The sequence below is a fragment of the Mustela nivalis genome (genome assembly GCF_964662115.1).
Source record: "Mustela nivalis genome assembly, chromosome: 11".
Taxonomy (NCBI): domain Eukaryota; kingdom Metazoa; phylum Chordata; class Mammalia; order Carnivora; family Mustelidae; genus Mustela; species Mustela nivalis.
Window position 1 is genome coordinate 80121679 of NC_139030.1, and position 23210 is coordinate 80144888.

At 39.1% G+C, this 23210-nt stretch overlaps 1 protein-coding gene across 6 annotated transcripts in view; it reads right to left on the reverse strand.

Moving 5' to 3' along the window:
- NYAP2 (neuronal tyrosine-phosphorylated phosphoinositide-3-kinase adaptor 2) overlaps positions 1–23210 on the reverse strand; it is a 257780-nt gene that overhangs the window by 96831 nt on the left and 137739 nt on the right. For all 6 annotated transcript variants that reach the window (XM_082689984.1, XM_082689981.1, XM_082689982.1 and 3 more), the window contains one exon: positions 7300–8403. In XM_082689984.1, coding sequence (XP_082546110.1) covers positions 7300–8403 — 1104 coding nt within the window. The remainder of the gene's footprint in view (positions 1–7299; positions 8404–23210) is intronic.

Genomic DNA, 23210 nt, shown 5'->3' on the forward strand with positions numbered 1-23210 from the left:
GAAAAGCAACACTCACTCATTTTAAGCTCTCCCTTCTCTCCTTTCTCTTACATAAATTACATTTCTGACTTTGTTAGATAAAAGCAATGTGTTAGACCTTTCTTTTTTATACAAGTAAAGGGTGTTCCCAATATTTAGTCATATATCCTTGAATTACCTTGAGATAGCAGGAAATTTTACTGGGGATTGCATTAAAAAGCCCACATCGCAGCCTCAACCTCCAGAATTTCTCATTGAACAGGTCTATGATAAGGTCCAGGAATCTGTTTTTGACAACACCCAGGTGAACATGATATAGGTTCTTGGACCAGAAGTCTAAGCTTTCTGTGTCTTTGCCTACATACTTTGAACCACTCAAGGACATTCTCAGAAGCCTGAGCATGCCATCAAGGTATTGGTTCAATTGCATCATTATAACCCAGGTCCGAGTTCAATTTTCCCTCTAAACGGCTAGAAGGAGCCTTTCTAATGTGGAAACTAGCCTGAAGCCATGGTATGGGACTCATAGTGGAGGGATGGGTACAACCAACAAACAGCAGGAAAGGGACCTGACAAGGGTCACATCTTTATTTAAGATGCTTAACAAAACTTGTAAGCTTTGGTTTTTTCAGGCCCTTTGGAATCCTCTGAGATACTCTTCAGGTCATAGGAGTGTAACTCAAGTGCCAAATACCTAGAATTCTACAAGTTCCAGATCCAACTCCCAATGCTGTTTAGGTATTTCCAAGTTACTGTGCATCCAGAAGTTCTGGCTGACATCCCAGGATGAAGGCTCACCCATTCCCATGGCAAGTGAAAGACCCAGACTCGTGGATTTTCCTGTCTTCCCTCCTCTTTGGCTTCTCAACATTTGCCAGAGTCCTAGCCACTCTCTTCAGCCCCTGCTTTCAGAGGAGTGAAAAGGAAGAGCCATGAAGTCCTGAATTAAGCTGCTTGCTAGATTTTACAGAAAAAAGTATTTTAAATAAGTCAAACAAAATGTGTAGATTATCCAAAAATAAAATAACATTCATTTCAGGTTTCCTAGGATAACTTAATTCTTGGGAAGTTGATATTCTTACCATCTCAGACATGAATCCAAGAACTTCATTCAAGACTTAGTAAGTGGGTTAAATAAAGTGGTCTTTGAAGTTAAGGGTCACAGAGGTCACATATTTATACTGAAGGTCACATGTGTATACCAAATGAGAGCCTGCTCAGACAAGGTTGTGTATCTGTTTCTTGGCCCACAACTAATTAATGGTGTGATAAGATACTGGGGGCAAGAGTTGAAGGAGAATAGGAGAAGTGGGGGAGGGGAAGAGAACCTATCTGCATCAATCAAACTACCTGAAAGAAAGGTAGGAGGCAGGAAAACCACAAGAAACAGACACAAGAATACAAATAAATTTAAATGATATAACAGTAGAGGGCTACTCAGAGCTGCAAACTCAAAGAGCCCCTGACAACATCCCAGTATCATAATAATTTAGCTATCAACACTGTGTCACTGCTATTATAAATGGCCAGGGACAATCAATGACAGTCACCACTGTTTGAGGGGTATCCTATTCTAGTCACCATGCTAGACACGTTTTTTTTTTTTTTTTTTTTTTTTTTTAAGATTTATTCATTTGAGAGAGAAAGAAAGAGAGAGTATGTGCATGAGTGGAAGGGGCAGAGGGAGAAGGGGAGAGAATCTTAAGCAGATTCCACATTGAGTGCAAAGCCCAACATGGGGCTCAATCTCACGACCCTGAGATGAACACTTGAGCCGAACGCTTAACAGACTGTGCCACCAAGGTGCCATGAACACTTCAGGTGCACTAACACGTAGTAGGCACACAACGATGATCACATTGATCCTGAATCATAAAGATGGCTACATTATGTTAGTAAAACCTTCCTTTTGTCCTAAAAGTGGGGTTATATATAAATACAGAAATACACATTAAAAGATTTCCTTCCAGGGGTGAATGGGCGGCTCAGTGGGTTAAAGCCTCTGCCTTCGGCTCAGGTCATGGTCCCAGGGTCGTGGGACTGAGCCCCGCATTGGGCTCTCTGCTCAGCGGGGAGCCTGCTTTCTCCTCTCTCTCCACGGGCCTCTAGGCCTACTTGTGACCTCTGTCTGTCAAATTAAAAAATCTTTAAAAAACATAAGATTTCCTTCCAAAATCATTCTTTTTTAAAAACTGAAAATTCCTTTTTAAATTAAACTAGTAAGAATAGGGGCACCTGGGTAGCTCAGTGGGTTAAAGCCTCTGACCTTCAGCTCAGGTCATGACCCCAGGGTCCTGGGATCGAGCCCCACATTGGGCTTTCTGCTCTGCAGGGAGCCTGCTTTCTCCTCTCTCTCTCTCTGCCTGCCTCTCTTCCTACTTATGATCTCTGTCTGTCAAATAAATAAAATAAAATAAAATAAAATAAAATAAAATAAAATAAAATAAAATAAACTAGTAAGAATAGGTTGGATCAGTTGCTTCACCATCAATACCCAATATTTTAGCATCACTGTATCTCAAATGACTTACAAAAGGGGAAAGGGTGTGTGTTGGGGGGGTTGTGGGTATGTGATGGAAGTGGCATGGAGATAGTTTTTTTTGGTTGATTTTGGTTTTTTGTTTGATTTTTGTGGTTTTGTTTGTTTGTTTGTTTGGGTTTGTTTGCATGTTTCCTTTGGGTTGTTGTTTCTGTGCGAGTGGGTGTGTTTTAAGAATATGAATGGAAAGGCAAAGGTTACATCTTGTTTCCTAAGTTTATTTCATGAAAACAATAGGACCTATTTACTTTTATAATTGTAAAAATACAACACAACATCTAAACATCTTAAATGGTAGTATTTTTAAGAGGCTGAAAGATGAGATGTAACAGTAGGAAATGGCATCTCTATTACTGTGGAATATTAATGTGTGTAATGATGCTCTTTAACAATTCTGACTCACCATTCTTTTAATAACACCACCAGATGAGGGAGCCTACACCTTTGTTTTTCTTTGTTCCTTCTTTACACCCCTGTGTCTCTATGTCCTTCTGCGAGCTCTATGTGGACCTCTGCAGGTGCTTCATGTGCTGGTGTCCATGAGGGCTTATGTGCTGCTGATCCCACCCTGTGTGTGAATTTCATTTGTATATCCCTTGTTGCCTTAGTCTTTGAATTAGTCCCTTTACTGTTTCATGTTTTTATTTTTTCCTTAAAATTTCTGCTAACATTTCTCCACATATTTCTTTTCTATCCTATACTCTCCCTTGAGTATATCATAGTATTTAATTATATTCTTGTATTTTTTTTATAGGAGCACATATTCATGCATTTATATTAAATACAGGCAAAACCTTTCTTTTAAAAATATTTCTTATTTGAGGAGAAAAATATTTTAAATACTATTATGGTGAATACTCTAAATTCACCATAAACATATTTGTACTTCACTATTTCTCATTTAGACAAAAGTTTACAGCAATAAAATACAAGTGGATCACTTCTTACATGCCTTGTACACTATCTCTCTGCACAAAATTAAGAAATATAAATAATAACCAATTCAAATAAAATTTACTATTGTGAGAGAGACTATTACGTGTCCTTATCTATAGCTAAGCAACATAACAATGTTCCATCAACCAGGGATAAAAGTACTTCTTAGAACACTTAATCTGAAGGCCATGTTTAGAAAATGATGCAGTGAAATGACACTGGTTCATAGTCTACCACAATTGTCTTATTATATTTCTTACCTATTGCTCTATCTCTGTAAACTGTTGTAAAATTTTAAGATATGAAATTAAGTTAAATGTATCTTTTTAGATTATTAAAGTAAGAGTTGAAGGCATATATTTATTTATTTATTTTTAAAGATTTTATTTATTTATTTGATAGAGAGAGATCACAAATAGACAGAGAGGCAGACAGAGAGAGAGAGGTGAAGCAGGCTCCCTGCTGAGCAGAGAGCCCAGTGCAGGGTTTGATCCCAGGACCCTCAGATCATGACCTGAGCTGAAGGCAGAGGCTTAACCCAATGAGCCCCCAGGTACCCCAAAGGCATATATATAATTTGACATTGATTTTAAAATTAAACCAGAAATATTACATTGGCTTTGAGTTGAATATTAGAAAATTATCAAAATTGGCACTTCCAGTAAAACCAGGGTGTATGGAGAATAGAAATACCAGCCTTAATTTTATTTCTGAAATGTAGAAGAAAAAGAAGAAGAAGAAGAAGAAGAAGAAGAAGAAGAAGAAGAAGAAGAAGAAGAAGAAGAAGAGGAGGAGGAGGAGGAGGAGGAGGAGGAGGAGGAGGAGGAGGAGGACGACGAGGAAGAAGAAGAAGAAAGAAAAGAAAAGAAAAAAAGGGGAAGGGAAGGGCAGGGAAGGAAGGGAAAGGAAAAGAAAAGAAAGGAAAAGAAAAAAGAAAAGGACAGAAAAAAAGATATTTGAGATTTAGGAGTCATGAATGTTATATTACTTCATCGCACTTATTCTGTCCCTATGATATTAGCAGTGTCTGTAAATCTTATCTGGCAAGAATAGAGGGGAGAGTTGCATCACTGAGTGTACTGTACCAGTGATTATAAGATAACTTCCAATTACTAACATTGTTGGATCTACTTTCTGAATTACAGAAAGAATCTAAGAGCCTTTATGATTTTTTTTTTAAGATTTTACTTAATGATTTGACAGAGAGAGCAAGGGAGAGCATGAGCAGGGTGGGGCAAAAGGAAAGAGAGAGGCAGATTCCCCACTGGACAGGGAGCCTGATGCAGGGCTTGATCCCAGGATCCTGAGATCATAATCTGAGCTGAATGCAGATGCTTAACTGAATGAGCCACCCAGGCATCCCACCACTATGATTCTTTTTAGCATTTTCTTCTGGAGTCAAAAGTAAATAACACTAAATTATTCTTTGCACTATCTGCATTTTTCTTCCTCTCCCTTTATATGAAGTAAAATATTGAACTTAATGTAACTCAAGACATGCCCTTTCTCTGAAGAGTTGATACATAGTTAAGAGCACACAGGAAGGAATTTAATCCTCAGATCTCTAAAAGCTATAAAGAGCCTGGATCACTTTTCCATGTATAAGCTTTGTTTTAGAAGCACCCAAAGCTCATTTTGGACTCGAATGAAGAAGTCTGTGACATGTAACACATAGACAAATTCTAACAGATGGATTTTTCTTGAAATAACTTCATTAGTTAATCATTTCTTTTACATATACTTTTTCTAGCTAATTGGTATAGCTGCCAGCTGGAGCTGTTAAGGATCCTCCAAAGAAACTGGTAGGTAGGGAGAAAATCCAATAATTTCGCCAAATCTTGCATCGAACACCCATTACTTTCACACTAACCATTACATATTTTGAAAGAAAATCTTATCCTTTCATATTTGTTTCTCCAATTTGCTCCAAACACCTTAAATGATCTGCGCTTAAACCAAATCAATCGTCTAGAAGAAACCTGAGTCTTTAATAATAGTCAGGGTTTACTGTACTTGCCAGTATGGACATTGTGGACCAGATCATCTTATTTGTTTGTTTGTTTGTTTGTGGGTATTTTTTGTTTTTTGTTTTTGGTTTTTGGGTGTTTTGTTTTGTTTTGGTCAGGGAGATTGAGAGAGCACAGGCAGGGAAAGCAGCAGGCAGAGGGAGAAGTAGGCTCCTTGCTGAGCAAGGACCCCTACGAGGGGCTCAATCCCATGATCCGGGACCATGACCTGAGCCAAAGGTAGACACTTAACAGAATGAACCACCCAAGCATCCCTTTTAGTCGGTTTTTAAGGAGTACTTCCGGCTTGTACACAGTTGATGTCAATAGTACCTCCAGTTGTGATAACTAACAATGTGTCCAGACATTGCCAGAATTCCCTAGGGGCCAAAATGCCCTGGCTGAGAACCACTATTTTAGAAGCATATTGTTCCTAAGTTTTATTTCAAGTCAAAAAATAGTTTAATGTATGCACATACACAGGTACTTAACTTTAGACATGTCTAATAGATTAGAACTTTTTGCCTTTCAGTCAGGTAAAGGAAATGTTTCAGTGGGGAATTTTTAAGCAGTAATACTTCCATAAATCTCTGTGGAAAAACAAGCAAAAAAGCAGGATATGTGGCTTCTAACATGAATGAATACTAATTATCTAAGAAGCACCATCACCACTGGGTGCCTGGTTGGCTCCATTGGTTGAGCATCTGACTTGGTTTTGGCTCAGGTCATGATCAGGGTCCAGAAACTGAACCCCTCCTGGGCTCCACGGTCTGTGGGGAGTCTGCTTGAATGATTCTATCCCTCTTTCCCTCCCCCCACTTTTTCTCTCTCTATCAAATATATAAATAAATCTTAAGAAAAAAAAGTGCCAGCACCATCTTCATCATCAGAAATATTGATTTTTTTTTCCCCCTTTAAGGAAGGAACTCAGTGTGATTGGGTAAGTGGATAAGTAAAATTTTGCATTGGGATAATCTGAAATGAAAAAGGGTTAATTACCAGTTTAAGTGCCTAAGGCATTTTTAAGTAAGGGAAAGCAATGCTTTTTAATACAATGGACACTGAGAAAACAAGGATCTGTTTGACTTGACTGTATGTGTATGGAATGATTTGGGATTCACAAGATGGTTTAGTCCTTCAGATAGAGACATTTCCTGCTCTTTGAAGTTCAATGTAAATATAACCTGTACCGCCCATTTATCACTTACTGATTTTTCTGTAATTTATATATGAGTGGACCTAGGAAGAATACCATGGGAATAAGATACTAATTACCAAAGGTGTTAAAAGAGAAGCAAGGAGGCTTTTCTAGTTTAGGGTAAATGTAAGAACATAATAACCCCACAAAGAATGCAGGGAGAATCATTCACCATGTTAAAAAAAAAATACTAAATTCTATCCAAATTTCTGTTTTTCCAGCAAAAGCTTTGTAATAGAGATTTCGTCAAGCGGATTTTTAATATAAAATAAAGATGAATATTAACATTTATCATTATGTTTAAATAGACACTTGGCTTCAAAAATCAAGTTATTTACCTAAAAATTCCATAGTGATGTGTTTACTCTGATAGACTTTCTAGATCCCCTGTAACAATTCAGATTCTACACTTTAGTGTTTAAAGAGTCATTCTTCCTCTCAATAGCATGTGTTACACTAGGCCAATTGTCACTTTGAGTTCTTTCAGAATCTATCCTTCAGCATGGCAAAGCGAAAGAACCCACTTTGATATTTCAACTCAAAGAACTGAAGGCCCTGCACTCCACGCTTCATCTGCACACCCCTGGCTTCACTTTATTTTTAAGTCGGAAACCTGGCTCCCATTGACTCTGTACACTTACTCTCTGCAGGGTCTTTAGAACGGCGGCCGCTGGACGACTTCCTCAGCAGGCTTCGTCCAGAGGTAAAGAGGCTGGTTAGTTCCTCCAAGGGACTTGTAGGAGTCCTGGACCGGGAGGCGCCTGGAGCTGGGCCGTAGGTGTTCACCGAGGCATTGACCATCTTGGCCCCATCCTGCGACACCGGCCTGCCGGTCGAATGAGGCACTGATGGAGAGCTCCTGGAGAGGCTGCCCGAATGCACAGCGTCGTAGGGCGGGGGTCGCTTGAGGCTGAGTGGGGTCAGGGACCTCCCCATGCTGACCGGCGATGGGGAGGCCGAGTGGCTCTTCGGATAGCCATGGGGGGACTGGGTGCGGTACAGGGTGGATGGCGGGGGCGGGGACGAGGACAGCGTGGACGCGGCAGCAGTGGCAGGGCCCGGACCCAGGGCTGCAGCCTGATCTTTGTCCAGCTTAGGGTGGCCAGAGGTGTGAGAGGGCAGGGAGGACGGAGATGCCCCGGCCTGCTGCTTCATGTAAGACACGTTTTCCAACACCGGCAGTTTGGTGACCTCCAGCGGGGTAAGCGGAGACTCGTCGGAATTAGGGGAGCACTGCACGGGAGCGGGAGGGAACACCAGCAGCGGGGGTCGGTGAGAAAGCAGGTTGGGGAAGGGCGGGGGGATGTCACAAAGCAAACCCTTTGGAGTACATGGCACTGAGGACTTGGCGAAATCCGAGTCAGGCACCGTGGGAGTAGCACACTGCGAAGAGCAACTGTGATGGTCAAGGTCACATTTCGAATCTTGGCCCAAGTCATCAAAGATGGGGTATTTCATCTCTTCGTAGACGGCCTCGCTCTGGTCATCATCCTCCTTTCTGAAGTCTCTGAGAATGTTGCCCACCATCTCGATGTACACGGGCTCCTCCTCCTCGGGGTCCCCCGCGGGGCTGCTGACCTGGGACAGAGAGGGGTCCCGCGGGAGCGACGTCCTCCGAGGCGCGTGCTTCTTGATGTACGTTTCATCGAAAGATGTACTCAGCTGAGTATTCGGGTTCCGTTTGGGTTTGGGAGGAGGGATCTTCTTTGAATATTCATCACTGTGGGGTCTGGGTTTGGCTGACACTACAAAAAGAAAAGAGAAGAACAGAAAAGTGAAATAGATGAGTACAATAGGAAAGCCTTCAAACAGGACTTGCACTTGGGTTTACTGCTATGGACTTTTGGTGGAGGCTTGTGGGCGGTGGTAATCTGCTTTGCTTTTAGTTTGAGGCTAAGATTAAAAATCAAACAAGTCAAACACTTTCCATATGTAGGAAAACCTGGTGACAGAACAATGGTAGTATTTATCTTCAAGCTAATATTACTAATCTGACACTGAAAAATGCATTAACTGGGGCTATTGGTCCCTCTGCCTTAGAATTTCTAAATAGAAGCCTTAAGATGAAACATGTTCCATAAAAACAACCATAAAATTCCTAAAGATTAACCTCCAAGAATTATGTGAGCAAAAGGGAGAGGAGAATCAAGTTTCTCTTAGCACAAATGGTTACAAAAATACCATGGGATTTGAACCCTTTTAATGATGTGGCTATTGCACATGATCACATCTTGCTTTCATTTAGGATAAAAATGTCCCAGCCTGCTAGGCTTAATCTCTGTCTTGGTTCAGATAAATAGCTTCTATACCGATGGGTCTGATACTTCAGGGGAAATTGATGTGAAAATCTTATGAGGCTAGACAAGTTAATCTCTAAATCTCCAGGTATTGTTGATTATGGTGTATTTGTCTGGTTTTGTTCATGAGATCTCTTATGATATCCCAAATGCTATCTTGGAATGAATTTATTAGGTATGTGGCACTGACACGACAGAACACCCTCAAGCGTCTTACAAAAATAAATAAATAAATAAATAAATAAATAAATAAATAAATAATCCAGAGAATGTTGTATAAGCTTCAAGAATATCTTTTGGAAACTCACAACAGATCTATGTACCAGTGCACTCAACAGCTTGCTGGAAGGAAACACCCCTAGTAATGAAACATAAACTCTGACATCGTACAGTAGGGTAGAAAAGGCTGGCAACATGTCTGTAACTGAAATCAATTATTTAGCATGCAGGGAAGGTACTGACATCTTGTTATTATCTCATTATCTCATTGTGTTGATATATGATTACAACGATTATCATTATTATGCAGTGTGGCAGAACACAGTTACTTGTGGTAAATGGTAGCATATGATATAAGGTGACAGTATAGCTTATTGGTATAAAACTATAGAGAAAATAACGGGCTTCTCTATAATTTGCAGCCTGAAGGGAAGGTGGGATCTCAAGACACAAATCAGAAAACACCTGAAGTCATTTTTGTTTTGTTTAAATAGCATACTATGACCCATGAGCTTTTCTAAAACTTAGGAAAGGAAAAGCAAGTGCTTAGAGATTAGTTAGTCTGCTGCTCTATGCATCAATCATGACTTCACAGAAAGGAGACTCATCAAATATTCTAGAGAAGGGGCTATGTCACTCACTTTTCTAGGTCATTCCTGCTTTCAAATATTCTGTCCTATTGTGCCCATGTTGATGTTTTTACTCAACTACAAATATTTTTTTCAAAGGAAGTTTCTTAATGTATCTAGACTTTTCCTTTAATTCATATCAAGAAAAAACTAGATGTTGCTTTCCAGAGGGTTATAGCAGTGGAGTCTTTGAGTTCCAAAAATGAAAAGCCTAGAGACATAACAGGACAAAAATTACCTAGACAATTCTTTAGGAGAGATGCAAAGTGATCAATAACTCCTCTCTGTATCTTACTGGTCTTAAATTTTACTGGTTTTAAAGTCTACTGTGTATGTTAATTTTCATGAATTAAATAACTCATCAGATTATATGCAAAAATCTGAGCCTGATGTATAAAGTAAAATTACACATCACTGAATGAAGTTGACCTAGTACCCCCAGGGTACATTGAGTTGGGACCTAGAAGAACAAAAGACTATTCTTCTAAAGCTTGTTTCTTGCCATCTTCCACCTTAGGGTCTCATTCTAGGCTAAGTAACTCACATGCTGGGAAAATGTTTGCCACTGATTACTGGTTTCTAGAGATTGAATGGTGTGGAATTAGGGGAGATCCTTAGAAGAGAGAAGTCTGAATAATGAGGTGCTCTGTGAATGAAGGGTAAACCTAATGCTAGGAATTAGTGTGTCCATGAGATGATGACTTCATTATATGGGAGTGGTCATACCTAGAATAAGATTAGCATTTTTATCCTTTCTAAATTATGGTGCACTTCTATTTTCTTTGACCCTTCACTGAAGTCCAATGTCCCCACCTAGACTTGGGTAGTTGTATGGAAAGAAATAACAAGACAGGCAGAATTCATGCATCTGAGCCCATGCTTAGGTATGGGCACTACGCTGAATGGATACCATTACCCAGGAGAGTGAGGGGTCAGTGGTAGAGCTGGTTGTGACATGATACCAGTGTCCCTCTTCCCACATACATTAGAAGGTGCTTTTTGGCATGGACAAGACCAGTGCTCGGGTTGCACTCAAAATGTGAACAAATGACACTCATTGTCTTTGCCAAAAGGAACAAAAATAATAAAAATAAAGGTACTTCACACCTATGAAATGTTTGAAAAAAAAAGTTCTATTCTAGACCATAACACAGAATTAAGTAGAGCAAATATTTATAAGGAAGGAATATAGATAATCCATTTGTACTGTCAAGACAACTTCAATGCCAAACCAAGCACAGATAGTGTCTGACAAGGGGAAGAAAATATAATATGTGACTTGCATGGCAACACTTACATAATAAAAATTCACCATCGCCCTGGACTGAACTGCATTTCTCCCACATTGATATGTTAAAGCACTAACCAACAATGTGATGGTATTTGGAGATGGAGCCTTTGGGAGATAATTAGGTTTGGATGAGGTCATGAGGGTTGGGTCCTCATGGTGGGTGGGATTAGGACCATCATGTGCTGATCCAGTGAGAAGGCAGACATCTACATACCAAGAAGAGAGTTCTCACCAGAAACCAACTATGCAGAAACCAACAATGCTAACACTTTGATCTTGGACTTCTGGCCTCAAGGACTGAGAAGAAATAAATGTCTGTTGTTTGAGCCACCTGATCTTTGATATTTTGTTATGGTAGCCCAAACTGACTTAGATAACAGTGTATTTATTGAGCCCTGCATAAAGACACTATACAGCTGAATGATAAGCACCTACTTTAATTTCATCCTCTGGCATTCAAATACTTGAAATAGCTTTGTTATTTTAAAAATTACTACAGCTCTTTCCCAGTCTTTTCAATTTAAGTTTCACCTGCCCCTGCCCGTATCCCCTGGAACCATGTCACAAAGAGCAAGGACATCTAAATATAGAAATGCTCCTCCCAGGTACCCACCCAGAGACACCTGTCCACCCAATAGCCTCTAATTCTGGTTGTTCTTGGTCTGACTCTCTAATCTCTGATTTGTGTTTTTTTATTCTGACCCATTTTCTGGATGCTTTTTGTTGTTGTTGTTGTTGTCCTTGTTTGCTTTGGCATGCTGGCTCCCTCTTCCACTTTGTTCTGCTGCTCCCCCCAGGCTGAAGCAGTTCCCCAGCCAGCCTTGCCCAAGGCCTGCTTCATCCTCTGGGCAAGCTTACCCACTCTCCCTTTCCCTATGTGATGAAAGGAACCCAGTGCAGGCAGATTCGTATAATAAAAGCACATTTTGTTTCCTGGTCCTCTTCCTTTGTATTGATCCAAATTTGAAACGAGAGCATTGAGGATTATTTAGATACTAAAGAGCTAAGTAAATTATAGATGATTGGGATGAAAAAACAGATTCATTCCTTCATATAAGGAGACTTTTTTTTCCAGAAAATATCTGCTTCCCACTCCATATCCCCCTTGCAATTGGGTAAATAATTCATCGAGCAATAAAAATTTCTTTCAACTGTCATGTATGCTTTTTTAAAAGCTTATCCATATAAGGCAGTGAATGAAATTTTAAACAACATTGTCACATAATTTATTCTACTCTTACCTCACTCTAGGGAATTAAAAATTAAAGAAAAAAGTCATGTTTAAACAGTCACTTCTTTAGAGAATACTTAAAAAGTCTTGATCTATATATAGAGAGTCTGAAATACTGCTAATAAAAGACAAAGAAAATTGCTTGCAAATTTCAATATTAAACCAAATTCAACTATAATAAAAAAGGTGATTTTTTATTGCTCCTGAATGAATTTTAAGTTATTTCTAATAAGCTCAAAGATAGAAGCAATAATTCCTGTTCAGCTCCAGAACACAAATTTTAATGCTTAAAATAGTATAATGACAGTAGCATTGAATAAGCAGAAAGTGACATTTTTGAAATGAAATATCTGAGCACAAAGGTTATGCATGGCTTTCAGTCATGCCCAGATGATCTGTCTTTCACAGTTAATTTTGGAAATTCACCATGTCCTTTGTCAACCTATCCTTCTGAAATAATTTTTCCTTATTAAAAAAAGTATAGCGTAAAACCATGCTTTGTATTTTTTTAGTATTTGTGGATATTCTTGACCCAAGAAGTGGAAAGATGTGACACAGCACAGGTCAATATTTCCTTGTCTCTCTGGCCATAGTATCTCAGAATCTGAAGGGCTCTTAGAAATTATCCAGCCTAGGGGTGCCTAGGTGGCTCAGTTGGTTAAGCATCCACCTCTTGGTTTTGACTCAAGTTTTGACCTCAGGGTCTTGAAATCGAGCCCCAAGTGAGGCTTGGACCTGAGTGTGGAGCCTGCATAAGATTCTTAAGATTTTTCTCTGTCTCCTCTCTCCTTGCCCTCCCCCACAATGTGCACACTCCCTCTCTCTCTCTCTATAATAAGTAAATCTTTTAAAATACGAGAGAAATTATCCAGCCCAAACACTGTACTTTACTGAGGAAGAAACATAAATTCCTCATCAACTACTTAAAAAAATGAAATTTCATTATTTCAATTCAATCTTTTATACCTTTTAAGACAAAATAAAACAATAGGGGGAGAAAAGTTCTGCAATTTATTATTTTGTATATGTCACAGAGTGTCATTTTAAAATGTCTCCTCAGAAATGCAATATAAATAATATATATATAAATAATAATATATATATAAATATAAGGCCTTATCAGCCCATGCTATAATGTTGGCACTATAACTCTGAAGCTCTGTAGTTATAGAGATCTGTTAAACAGGTAATTCAACTGGGAAACAAGAGTCCAGTGAAGAGAAGTAATGTCCATACTGTGTGATCCTAAAACTGGCTGATTCTAAAAGGTGAGAGACACATTTCCCACTTTTGGCAGAACTGTGCTTACAACAACTCTCTTTCACAACTCACAATTCCAAGAGTTTGAGGGATATTTTTATTTTCACAGTCACAAGCTTTGCAATTCCAGCCACAAAATTGCTTCCTGTTGATTTTATTTTATTTTTTAAATTAAGGTGTCTCTTAAGGGATCGGGTTGCAAATGCCTTTGGTCTGTTTAATAGTAGGACCAAAAAAGTATGATTATGTGTAAAAAGGATCAGATTTGGAGTTGTAGGACCTGTGTTATTGTTCTGGAAGACAGACAACTCAGATCAAAGTTTGGATGGAAACAAAGGATATAAGATATGGAACTGGCTCAGCAGCAAGCTTTTAAAGTTGAATCGGACTTTGAGTCTTGGCTTAAGCTAGAAGACATGATTCCAATCATTTCTTTGCTTCGGGTAAGCTGCATAACTTTGGGCAAATTACTTTGACTACATTATTGTTTATATCCACGTTCATTGTAGATAATAAGGGATTTTAATTTTTGTTTTTTTTTTAATTACTCATCTCAACAACTAATTATAAAATAAAATTGGAATTTGTAACCAATATTTTGAAAGAAATGAATTAAAACAGATCAGAAAATATGAGTACATTTCATGTGATAAGAATAGAGGTTATTTCTTGAAGGAATATTTACTTGTAAGTATACAGAGATTTCCTAAGACTGACATATATTTTATAGGTTATGATGAGGGATGTTGGAACAGTCCTAAAGCTGGCAATCTCTGGTTGTTTATCTTCAGGAAGGGCTCCATCAATTCTTTCTCTTCCAGTATGTGCAGACTTTTCCAGCCTTTGAAAAATAGAGCATGTCTTCTCTTCTTGAATATGGCAGCTTTCACTTTCTCCCAAAGGAAGCTGGGCACCATGAAAGAATTCTACTCTGAGATGCCTATACAGGGAGGAAACCCAAGCCATCCAAAGGGAAAAGAACCAAGAAAATCAATAAGTAATAAAATAAAACCCTGGCCATGTGACTCCAGTCAAGCTGTTCTGGTGACCCCTTTAGTTACTTGAACCACCTCGGGTAAGACAGCAGACACTTTGGATCAGCCATCCCCACTGTACCCTACTGAATTCTTGACCCACAGGATTATGAGCAACTACGACTCAGGGACATTTTGCCATGCATGTGTACATACCTGAAACTGGTACCAGAGGTACGGTGCTGCCTTACCAAAAATCTAAAGCTTGTGCATTGGCCGTGAGGTGGTGGCAAAAGCCTGAAGGACAGTGAGGAGACCATGGGGAGCCTGAAAAGTCAGTGAGATAATTGCTGTTGGAGGCCATAAAAAAGGAGAGCTATGTTATAGATTGGTGGCAAGTTGACAAGACCATTTCCTGTGGTAATGTAGACAATATAAAATGTACCTAATGAATTTGTGGACCTGACTAAGCAGAGTTCTGAAAGGATGTGGATGTGTCAGCTGACTTGTTTAGCCTTGTACAGTAGAGGGCTGCATGAGAAGGAAAGACGCTATGGAAGGAAGTGTTCTACTCTCAGGCAAAGGTGAAAGGAAACCGTTCCACACAGGACCTGCCATGAAGCCTTCTTTGATCAACAAGAAGTTTTCAGGGTTAGAAATGGTCCTGGAGGTGAAGTTCAATCCAGAGCTCTGCCAGCAGATGGTGGCCAGTCTATGTCAGATTTTGTAGCCCAGATAAATTGCACTTTTAGCTTGAAGACCTTTGCATACGAGGAAATGCACTCTAAGAGCCTCATGACACACGGACATGATTTGAATGTCTGAGATTTCAGGCTGATGTTATAACACAAGAAAACATTTGGGGAACATTTGCCTACTGGGAATATTACAGCTGAAAGGCAAATTGTGATAGACAGTTTTCAAAGACAGCAGGCTTCAGTCCCTTCCCACCTTGTGTGCTTTCTACCTATCAGTAGTTAAGTGTCTCTCTACCTCTCCTCAAATCAGGGCAGAGGGCCAGCCTTGTGATTTATTTTGACAATAAGACTGTGACAGAAGTCATAATCTGAATCTTGGACTTGAGAGAACTGAGAGCTTTCACTTCTTCTATCTTAAAAGCTAACTGTCATAGAAGAACTCTTAGACCAGCACGCTATGAAGAAATTCAACCTTGTGATATAAGGAGGCCATGCAGAGAAGTTAGTTCAGACATGTGAGTGAAACATCATGGACCTTCCAACACTTCAACCCATCCCAAATGCCAGCTGAATGCAGCCCAATGAAAGACCCCAACCAATGTCATACAGGGCAGAAGAGTCACTCATACAAGCCAAGTCAACTCACGGAGTAAGAAGAAGTAATACCCTGTTGCTGTTCTAAATCACAACATTCTGGGTTGGTTTATTGCACAGCAATAGATAACTGAAAGAAATACCAAGATTAATTTCCTGTTTGTGTAGATATCTCATAGGAAATGCTATTGTTATTTTCATAGAACTAGGGTACAGTATGCACCCTGAGGAAGCAGAAACCATCTTTTCAGAATAGAAAAATTCAGGAAGTAAGATTGTATTCTGAGTATTATAAAATCACTGCAGGAAGATTCAAAGAAGCTATATAAAAAGAGATTACACATTTTCTGGTTAAAAAGACTGGATCGAAGTCAGAGTGAAGGCATTAATATATCAAAGAAAGGGCAACCAGAGGGGATCTTGCCAGCCACAGAGAATATCAGACCAGGAGACTCATAGAGTTAAACATGGTGGCATCCCACAACAGTGCTATAGGTATCGGTTCCTCCATTACATCTCTGTTGTGGGTATGGACCTGGCAGGCTCGTAGAGCCTGAAGCCCCTATATATGATTCTCATGAGTTCTTCTTTTTCTAACTTCAGATTCATCAAGAAACTTCTTAATGTCATTTTGTGTTCCAAAATATTATGTATATGTTTCTCATTAAAAACAAGCAAGATGACACTCTGGTTTCATACACTGCTATGGTCTGAACATTTGCATCTCCTACCCACCCCAAATCCAAGTGTTGGAATCTTAACACCCAGTGTTACAGAGTTAGAAGATGGGGTCTTGGGGGGTAATTAGTTCATAGGTGTGGAGCCTTTGTAAGTGGAATTGATTTTCTTATGAAAGAGATCCCACAGAACTCCCTAGTCATATCCACTATATATGAACACCTGGAACCCAACCAGACTGTGACCATGCTGGTCCCCTGATCTTGAACTTCCAGCCTCCAAAGCTGTGAAAAATACATTTGTATTGTTTATAAGCTACTTAGTCTGTGGTATTTTATACTGCAGCTCAAACAACTGAGGCACACCCATGTATCCCTTGAGTTTGGTTATTATGACATCTTGATTATTCTAGGAATATGATGATGGAGTTTCTGAGCTTATAGTTTGAAGGCCAGTTCTTCACCTGGGCAAGCTCACCTCAGCAACACCATTTCATGGGAATCTGTCCAGACAGGTAGTCAGCATTTCCAAGGAGCCACAACTCTCCATTCACAATGTTCAACCCAATTGCCTAGCTTGATATTTCCACACCTGTGGCAGTACCTTTTTTCCTCAATCATTGTTCTCCTGCTCCAGGCACGGGATACACTTCCACTTGTAAAGAACAGATATGGTGCATGGCTATAGGCACTCGCTTGGTAGACTACCACAGCCTCTAAGATTCCACCTGACACTTCATACTTTACTCAAGTCTAGACAAAATAAAGAAAAGAACTGGAAGCAACGTATCCATCTGGGAGAGGGACTATTCTGCAGGGATTATCCCAGTTGGACAGCATACTTAATGACTAGGTTTCATAAGTGACAAAAATTTTCACATGACCAAATAGTAGTCACCCTCCTGAACCATTCTCTCAGTCTATCTGTGCACTTCTTTGTAAAATTCGAGTTTATATAACCCTGTTAAAGTTGGTTTAATGTTAACCTTCCACCCTCGATATCTAATGACTCTAGAGATCTGATTGGGTTCATCATTCTCTGCCTTCCCTCAGGTGATGTCTGATCACCCCAGCCTGTCTTCAGCAAGAATCTTATTAGGTCAGTTCAGCCAGTAACCCCCCCTTACCCCTGATGTTTCCTCTTGTGATTTTCCACCCACCCACGCCCACCCTGCTCTTTAGCTATAAACTCCCACTTGCCCAGAGTGTGTTGGATGGAAGTGAAACTTCTGAGATTGAGGTCTCTTTTCCCTTCCTGTAATAATCCTAAATAAAATTTGTTTTTGCCACTTTAACTAGGATTCGGCTCTGGTCTTTTTTGGACACCCCTAAACTATACTTGTCTGGCTTCTTCATGGCATTCAGATCTCAGCATAAAGTCCCTTCTTCAGAGAAGTCTTCCATAACCACTCAATCAACACAACCATATTGGATATTTCTCTTGTTTATTTCTCAATTGGTTTATGTAAGTTTCTAGGTGATTGTGTATATATTTTCCTCTTTTCCACTTGAGTATAATCTCCAGGAGAACAGCGGTTCCCCATCTGTCTTGATCTTTGCTAAATTGTCTGTGTAAAGTGAGTAGAACATCAGAGGTTCTTGGTAGATATCTCATCACTGTTCAGTGAACAACAGACCTTTTTTGACATTCTTAGAGTCAATATCCAGAATTTTGGGTATTTTCCAGTGGTTCTAAAGAGCCATAAACAACTTTAAGCTTTGTCATTTCCTTAGGGATTATTTGAATTAAGAGGGAGGAAGAGGATGAGGCATGTGAAGAATAGTTAACAGGGGCAAAAGACTAAAAATTTAGAGAAGAGAAGGATCAAAGGAAAAATATTCATTACCCATGTACAGAAATTGAGACAGATTAATTTGTTTCACCTGCCAAAAAATAAGAACATAAAAATTAGCTGAGGGATGAAAACAGTCCTTTTTCTGTTGCCTTATACTAAGGAAAGGTCAGAGGGGTATGCATAAGAACAAAGGGCAGACAGAATCCACAAATTAGATCTTGCAAAGTGAAAACATGTAAAGTGGGCCTCCTGGCTGGCTCAGTGGTTAAGTGTCCGACTCTTGGTTTTTGGCTCAGGTCATGATCTCATGGGTCTTGAGACTGAACCCTGCTTTGGGCCTTGTGCTCACTGTGGAATCTGCTTAAGAGCCTCTGCCCCTACTTTTCCCCCCAACCCTACCCTGCTCATGGCGCTCATGCTCTTTCTCTCTCTCTCTCTCTCCCTCTCTCAAATAGATAAATAAGATCTTTTAAAAAATTTTTAAAATAAACATGAAAAGTCTAATGACTTTGTAAGCACTATTCTAGACCATGACTTTTGGTTAGGATTATAACAATTATTTCCTGAAAAAAAATTTTTTTGTTGATACAAAACTTAATTCAGCAATTCCATTTGAAACAATGTCACAAATGTGGGAAATAAGAAGCAAAAGTACCCCAAAACTCCTTTATAAGTTTTCCTCTGGCACATACTAGGATCTCTCTGTGGTAGTAAAGAATTATTCCTACTAAGACCACAAGTATGGTTTCACTTAAATAACAGCATACCAGACCTCCCCTAAGAACCAAACGTAATTCCCATCTTTTTTCCTTTGGTGTTCTTCACATACTCTTTGCTCAAGCCAACCAAAACATCCATAGTTGCCTACAGTTTTCAGATGTGTATGTATTCAGATGTTGCTCTGACATTTTCCCCTGCTCTTCTACTACCTTACCTAAACATAAACCTTCCCATCCTTTAAGCCCTAATTCAAGCACCACTACTTTCTCTTTCCTATTCTTTTTTCCATTTGTGCTTCAACTATTTTTTCCTTGTCACCTTCTTCATTTCCTACCTTGTACCTGGATTTTGGCTTCTCTCTTCTTAAGATTATGAGCTTTCCAAAGGCAGAAACAACTCATCTTTTAAAAGCCCCAACTTAACAGAGGGACTTACTTCCAATAGTAATTTGATCAATAATTACTATAAATAATTGTACAACGGATAATAAGCTACTAATGCATGATGATTGAAAACTTCCCCTAAATATTTTGAAGTCATCAGCTTTATAAGTTCATGGCTATCAGCTAGCTCTTGCAACATCTCTACCCGCAGAGAAAGGAAGTTACCAAATAAGTTAATTTCCTGAATTTTGATGGGGAAACAAGTGTGACAACAAAAAAGTAGCCATGGGAAATGCACGGTGTTGAGCACACAATAGCAGCTCAATTAATTTGGATTCGGCCCAGGAGGATATTATGTTCAGGGAAAGTAAGTTGGGAGAAAAATCCGATTAACGAATGAAACATTTCCCTTGTCCTGGGACAAATCAGGTCTATAGAAGATAAATCCCTGCAGTTCCATGTCTACAGTCTACTGGGGATGATCTTTTGTAAATCTGTTCTGGCTGAGATACAAAGATAGAAATGTTTGTGATCTTTTTAAGTATCTGAGATCACAGAGAAAGCAACCTGGAATTATAGAGCCATAAAACATTTCATTCAACTTCACAGAAGGTGCATTGATGTGTGGTAACACCTCTAATGAAAAATTTATATAGTAGTAGTAGTAGTAGTAAGTGTAATAATAATAACTACCATGTAGCATATGTATTACTTGTATCAGTCAATGTGCTTCTACAAAGATGAATTTATTCAATCTCCATGACCTCTCTACGAGGTAATACTACTATAAATCCCATTTTATGGACATTGAAACTTATTCATAGACAAATTGAATTACTTGCCCAAGTGAAAGAAACTGACTTTGAATGCAGGTGATCTGACTCTAGTTGCCACATTGTCAAAAGATAATTTGCCTTTGGAGATGATGGTGCACATTTGCTTTATAAATATATAGGTAAGTGTGTTTTTAACCTTTTTAAAACAAAACAAACAAACAAAAACATTACCAATGAGTCAGATGAGCCTGAATTCTAATTCTAACTTAGTTATTGCACAATCTTGGACAAGTTAACTATAACCTCTTTAAACCTCAATGAGCTCAACTCTTAAATGGATATAATGATGCTTATTAACAGGATGTTGTGAGGGTTTAAAAAGATGCTATGCCAGAAGTCGTTAGCAGACTGCCACAGGAAGGGCTTAAAGAGTATAAGCAATATTACTATCAATTATTATCAGTATTCATTAAAAATTTCCCTCACTACCTTAGAAGATATGTAATGAGAGCATATGATTTCACACATACTTCACACTTATTTAGCGCTGAGCCATAAAAATTAATGGTGTCAATACCAGAGAGCCAACCAGTTCTGGGAAATTGTAAAATGAATCATTGCCTAAATAAATATAGATTTTATGTTCACTGAAGTATGAGATCGATATTTCAGTTTCCTTCTACATTAGGTTTATATCCTATGTATATCCACATAATAGAAGCAAATCTACTTTGAAAGATATAATCTTTCCTTTAAAATTATGTGGGCTTTGGAATTTTTTGGACTATTACCATTTCACTGTTGGCATTCTTAGTTGCATATCAGCCTAAGCTGAAAAAAAAAAAAAGTTAATTTACCTTGAGTAAGTTTTAATTTAATAATGCAATTAAAATAAAAATAAAAGGGAAAATGGAGGGTGTAAATCACAGCATATGTATGGCAGTACAGATAATTCAAGAGATTAACACCTCTTAACCAAACACTGTGTTTTTCTGAACTGTAGGTATACCCCTTAGGTTTTGCAAAATGACATTTGGGGGGGTTGTTCTCCAAGCTTCTCAATTTAGGAAAAGTGTGACTAGGTTCTAAAAAAGAGAGCGAGCGAGCGAGAGAGAATATTTCCAAAATTTGAGGCGGCTCATCTCAAGGACATCCTGAAGTTTTATGCCAGATGCATGTAATAAACATGTTGACTTTGTTGTATTTATGTGATTTGTTTTGGGATATTATAGATATCCCATTATCCTGTGTAGTCTACTCTTCATTCTTAGAGTAGGGTTGGAAAGGGAAAGGATTTCCTTTTGTGTGTGTGCACAATTTTTACTTAGCCCTATGATCCTGTAAGTCTTCTGTAGTAGGTTTTTTAATATAATTTCCATTTACTTTCTCTAAATACAGGTGAAGAAAATGATCCCCTCCACCCTGGGTGGTTTGACTCAAGCCAGAACCTCAGTGATGACAAGAAATAAACACTGTTTTTTTCTGGTTCTGAGTTCTTAGGGACTGCCCAAACATCTCAGATTGTAGCGGTGCAACACCGTGAGAGAACAGAAGCCTTCATTTTGGAACCCAGGGACTCAGATCAGCTTTGTCCTTTTCTTTCCCATATTATTTGGTGATTCTGTTCCATCCACAGGCATTTCAGAGATGGACCTTGGAATAGGCAAGCCAACAGTGGGCATCAACAGTGAATGTCACAAAACAACAGCCTGGGGGTGCCTGGGTGGCTCAGTGGTTTGGCCTGCTGCCTTCGGCTCGGGTCATGATCTCAGGGTCCTGGGATCGAGCCCCGCATCGGGCTCTCTGCTCCGCAGGAAGCCTGCTTCCCTCTCTCTCTCTCTCTGCCTGCCTCTCTGCCTATTTGTGATCTCTGTCTGTCAAATAAATAAATAAAATCTTTAAAAAAAAAAAAAAAAACAGCCTGGAGGAGACCACAGGCTGTCTTCCTTACCTTGAAGGAAGTCATGGGGCTATTTGTGAATCTAGCCTTCCACTATTCAAATAGTTTCAGCAACTGCAGAGGTTATTATCTGGTTTCATTTTTAGATTTAAATTAGTTTTCTTTTCTTTATAATTAAAGTCATCAGGATTGCATGAATTCTGAACCTAAAATGTACGGAAAGAAAGGGACATTAAAGTTTACTCAATCTGTATTATTCTCAGGTTATTCCCTGTGATTCTTACTCTACATCCAAGTCATAACTTAAACATTTAACTCAACATCAGCTTGGACTCTTCATTGAAAAGATAAACTTCGGGACACCTAGGTGGCTCAGTTGGTTAAGCCACTGCCTTCAGCTCAGGTCATAATCCCAGGGTCCTGGAATCGAGTCCCACATTGGGCTCCTCGGTGGGGAGCCTGCTTATCTCTCTGCCTCTGCCTGCTTGTGCACTGTCTCTCTCTCTCTGACAAATAAATAAATAAATAAAATATTAAAAAAAAAAAAGATAAACTTCAATTCATAGATGTTTTGAATAATAATAATAGGAATTTGGGGAAAGACTCTAAACCTAATCCCAAAGTATATTTTCACACTCAAATTGGAGTTTCTGTGTATTCATATGCACCTGCATGTGTGTGTGTAACATATCTATGTATATATTCACATCTCTATCAATGAAAATGGTTAGTATGCTTGATCAGATCTTTTATGAGTTGTAATTATTATACTCAGTTAGCTCTGACCATGCTATGAACCCACTCCCCCATTCCTACTCAAGACCTGACAATGCCTCCTCATAATTATTAGGATAAATCAGGTCTTAACATGGCTTGCATATTTTACTCTGTCTCGCCTTACAGTGCTCATCATCCTTGTGATAACTCCCGGCAGCCAGCGACTCCTCTTCCAGATTCAGACCAAATAAGTGATTCTGCCAAGAAAGGTTCTCCTGTCATGTGCTCTCTACACCCAGAATGTCCTTCCTAGAATTCTTCATTCCCTTTGTCCTCTCCTACTCAACCTTTAGATCTTGTTTTAATTTTCCCTCAGGAGTCACTTCTCTG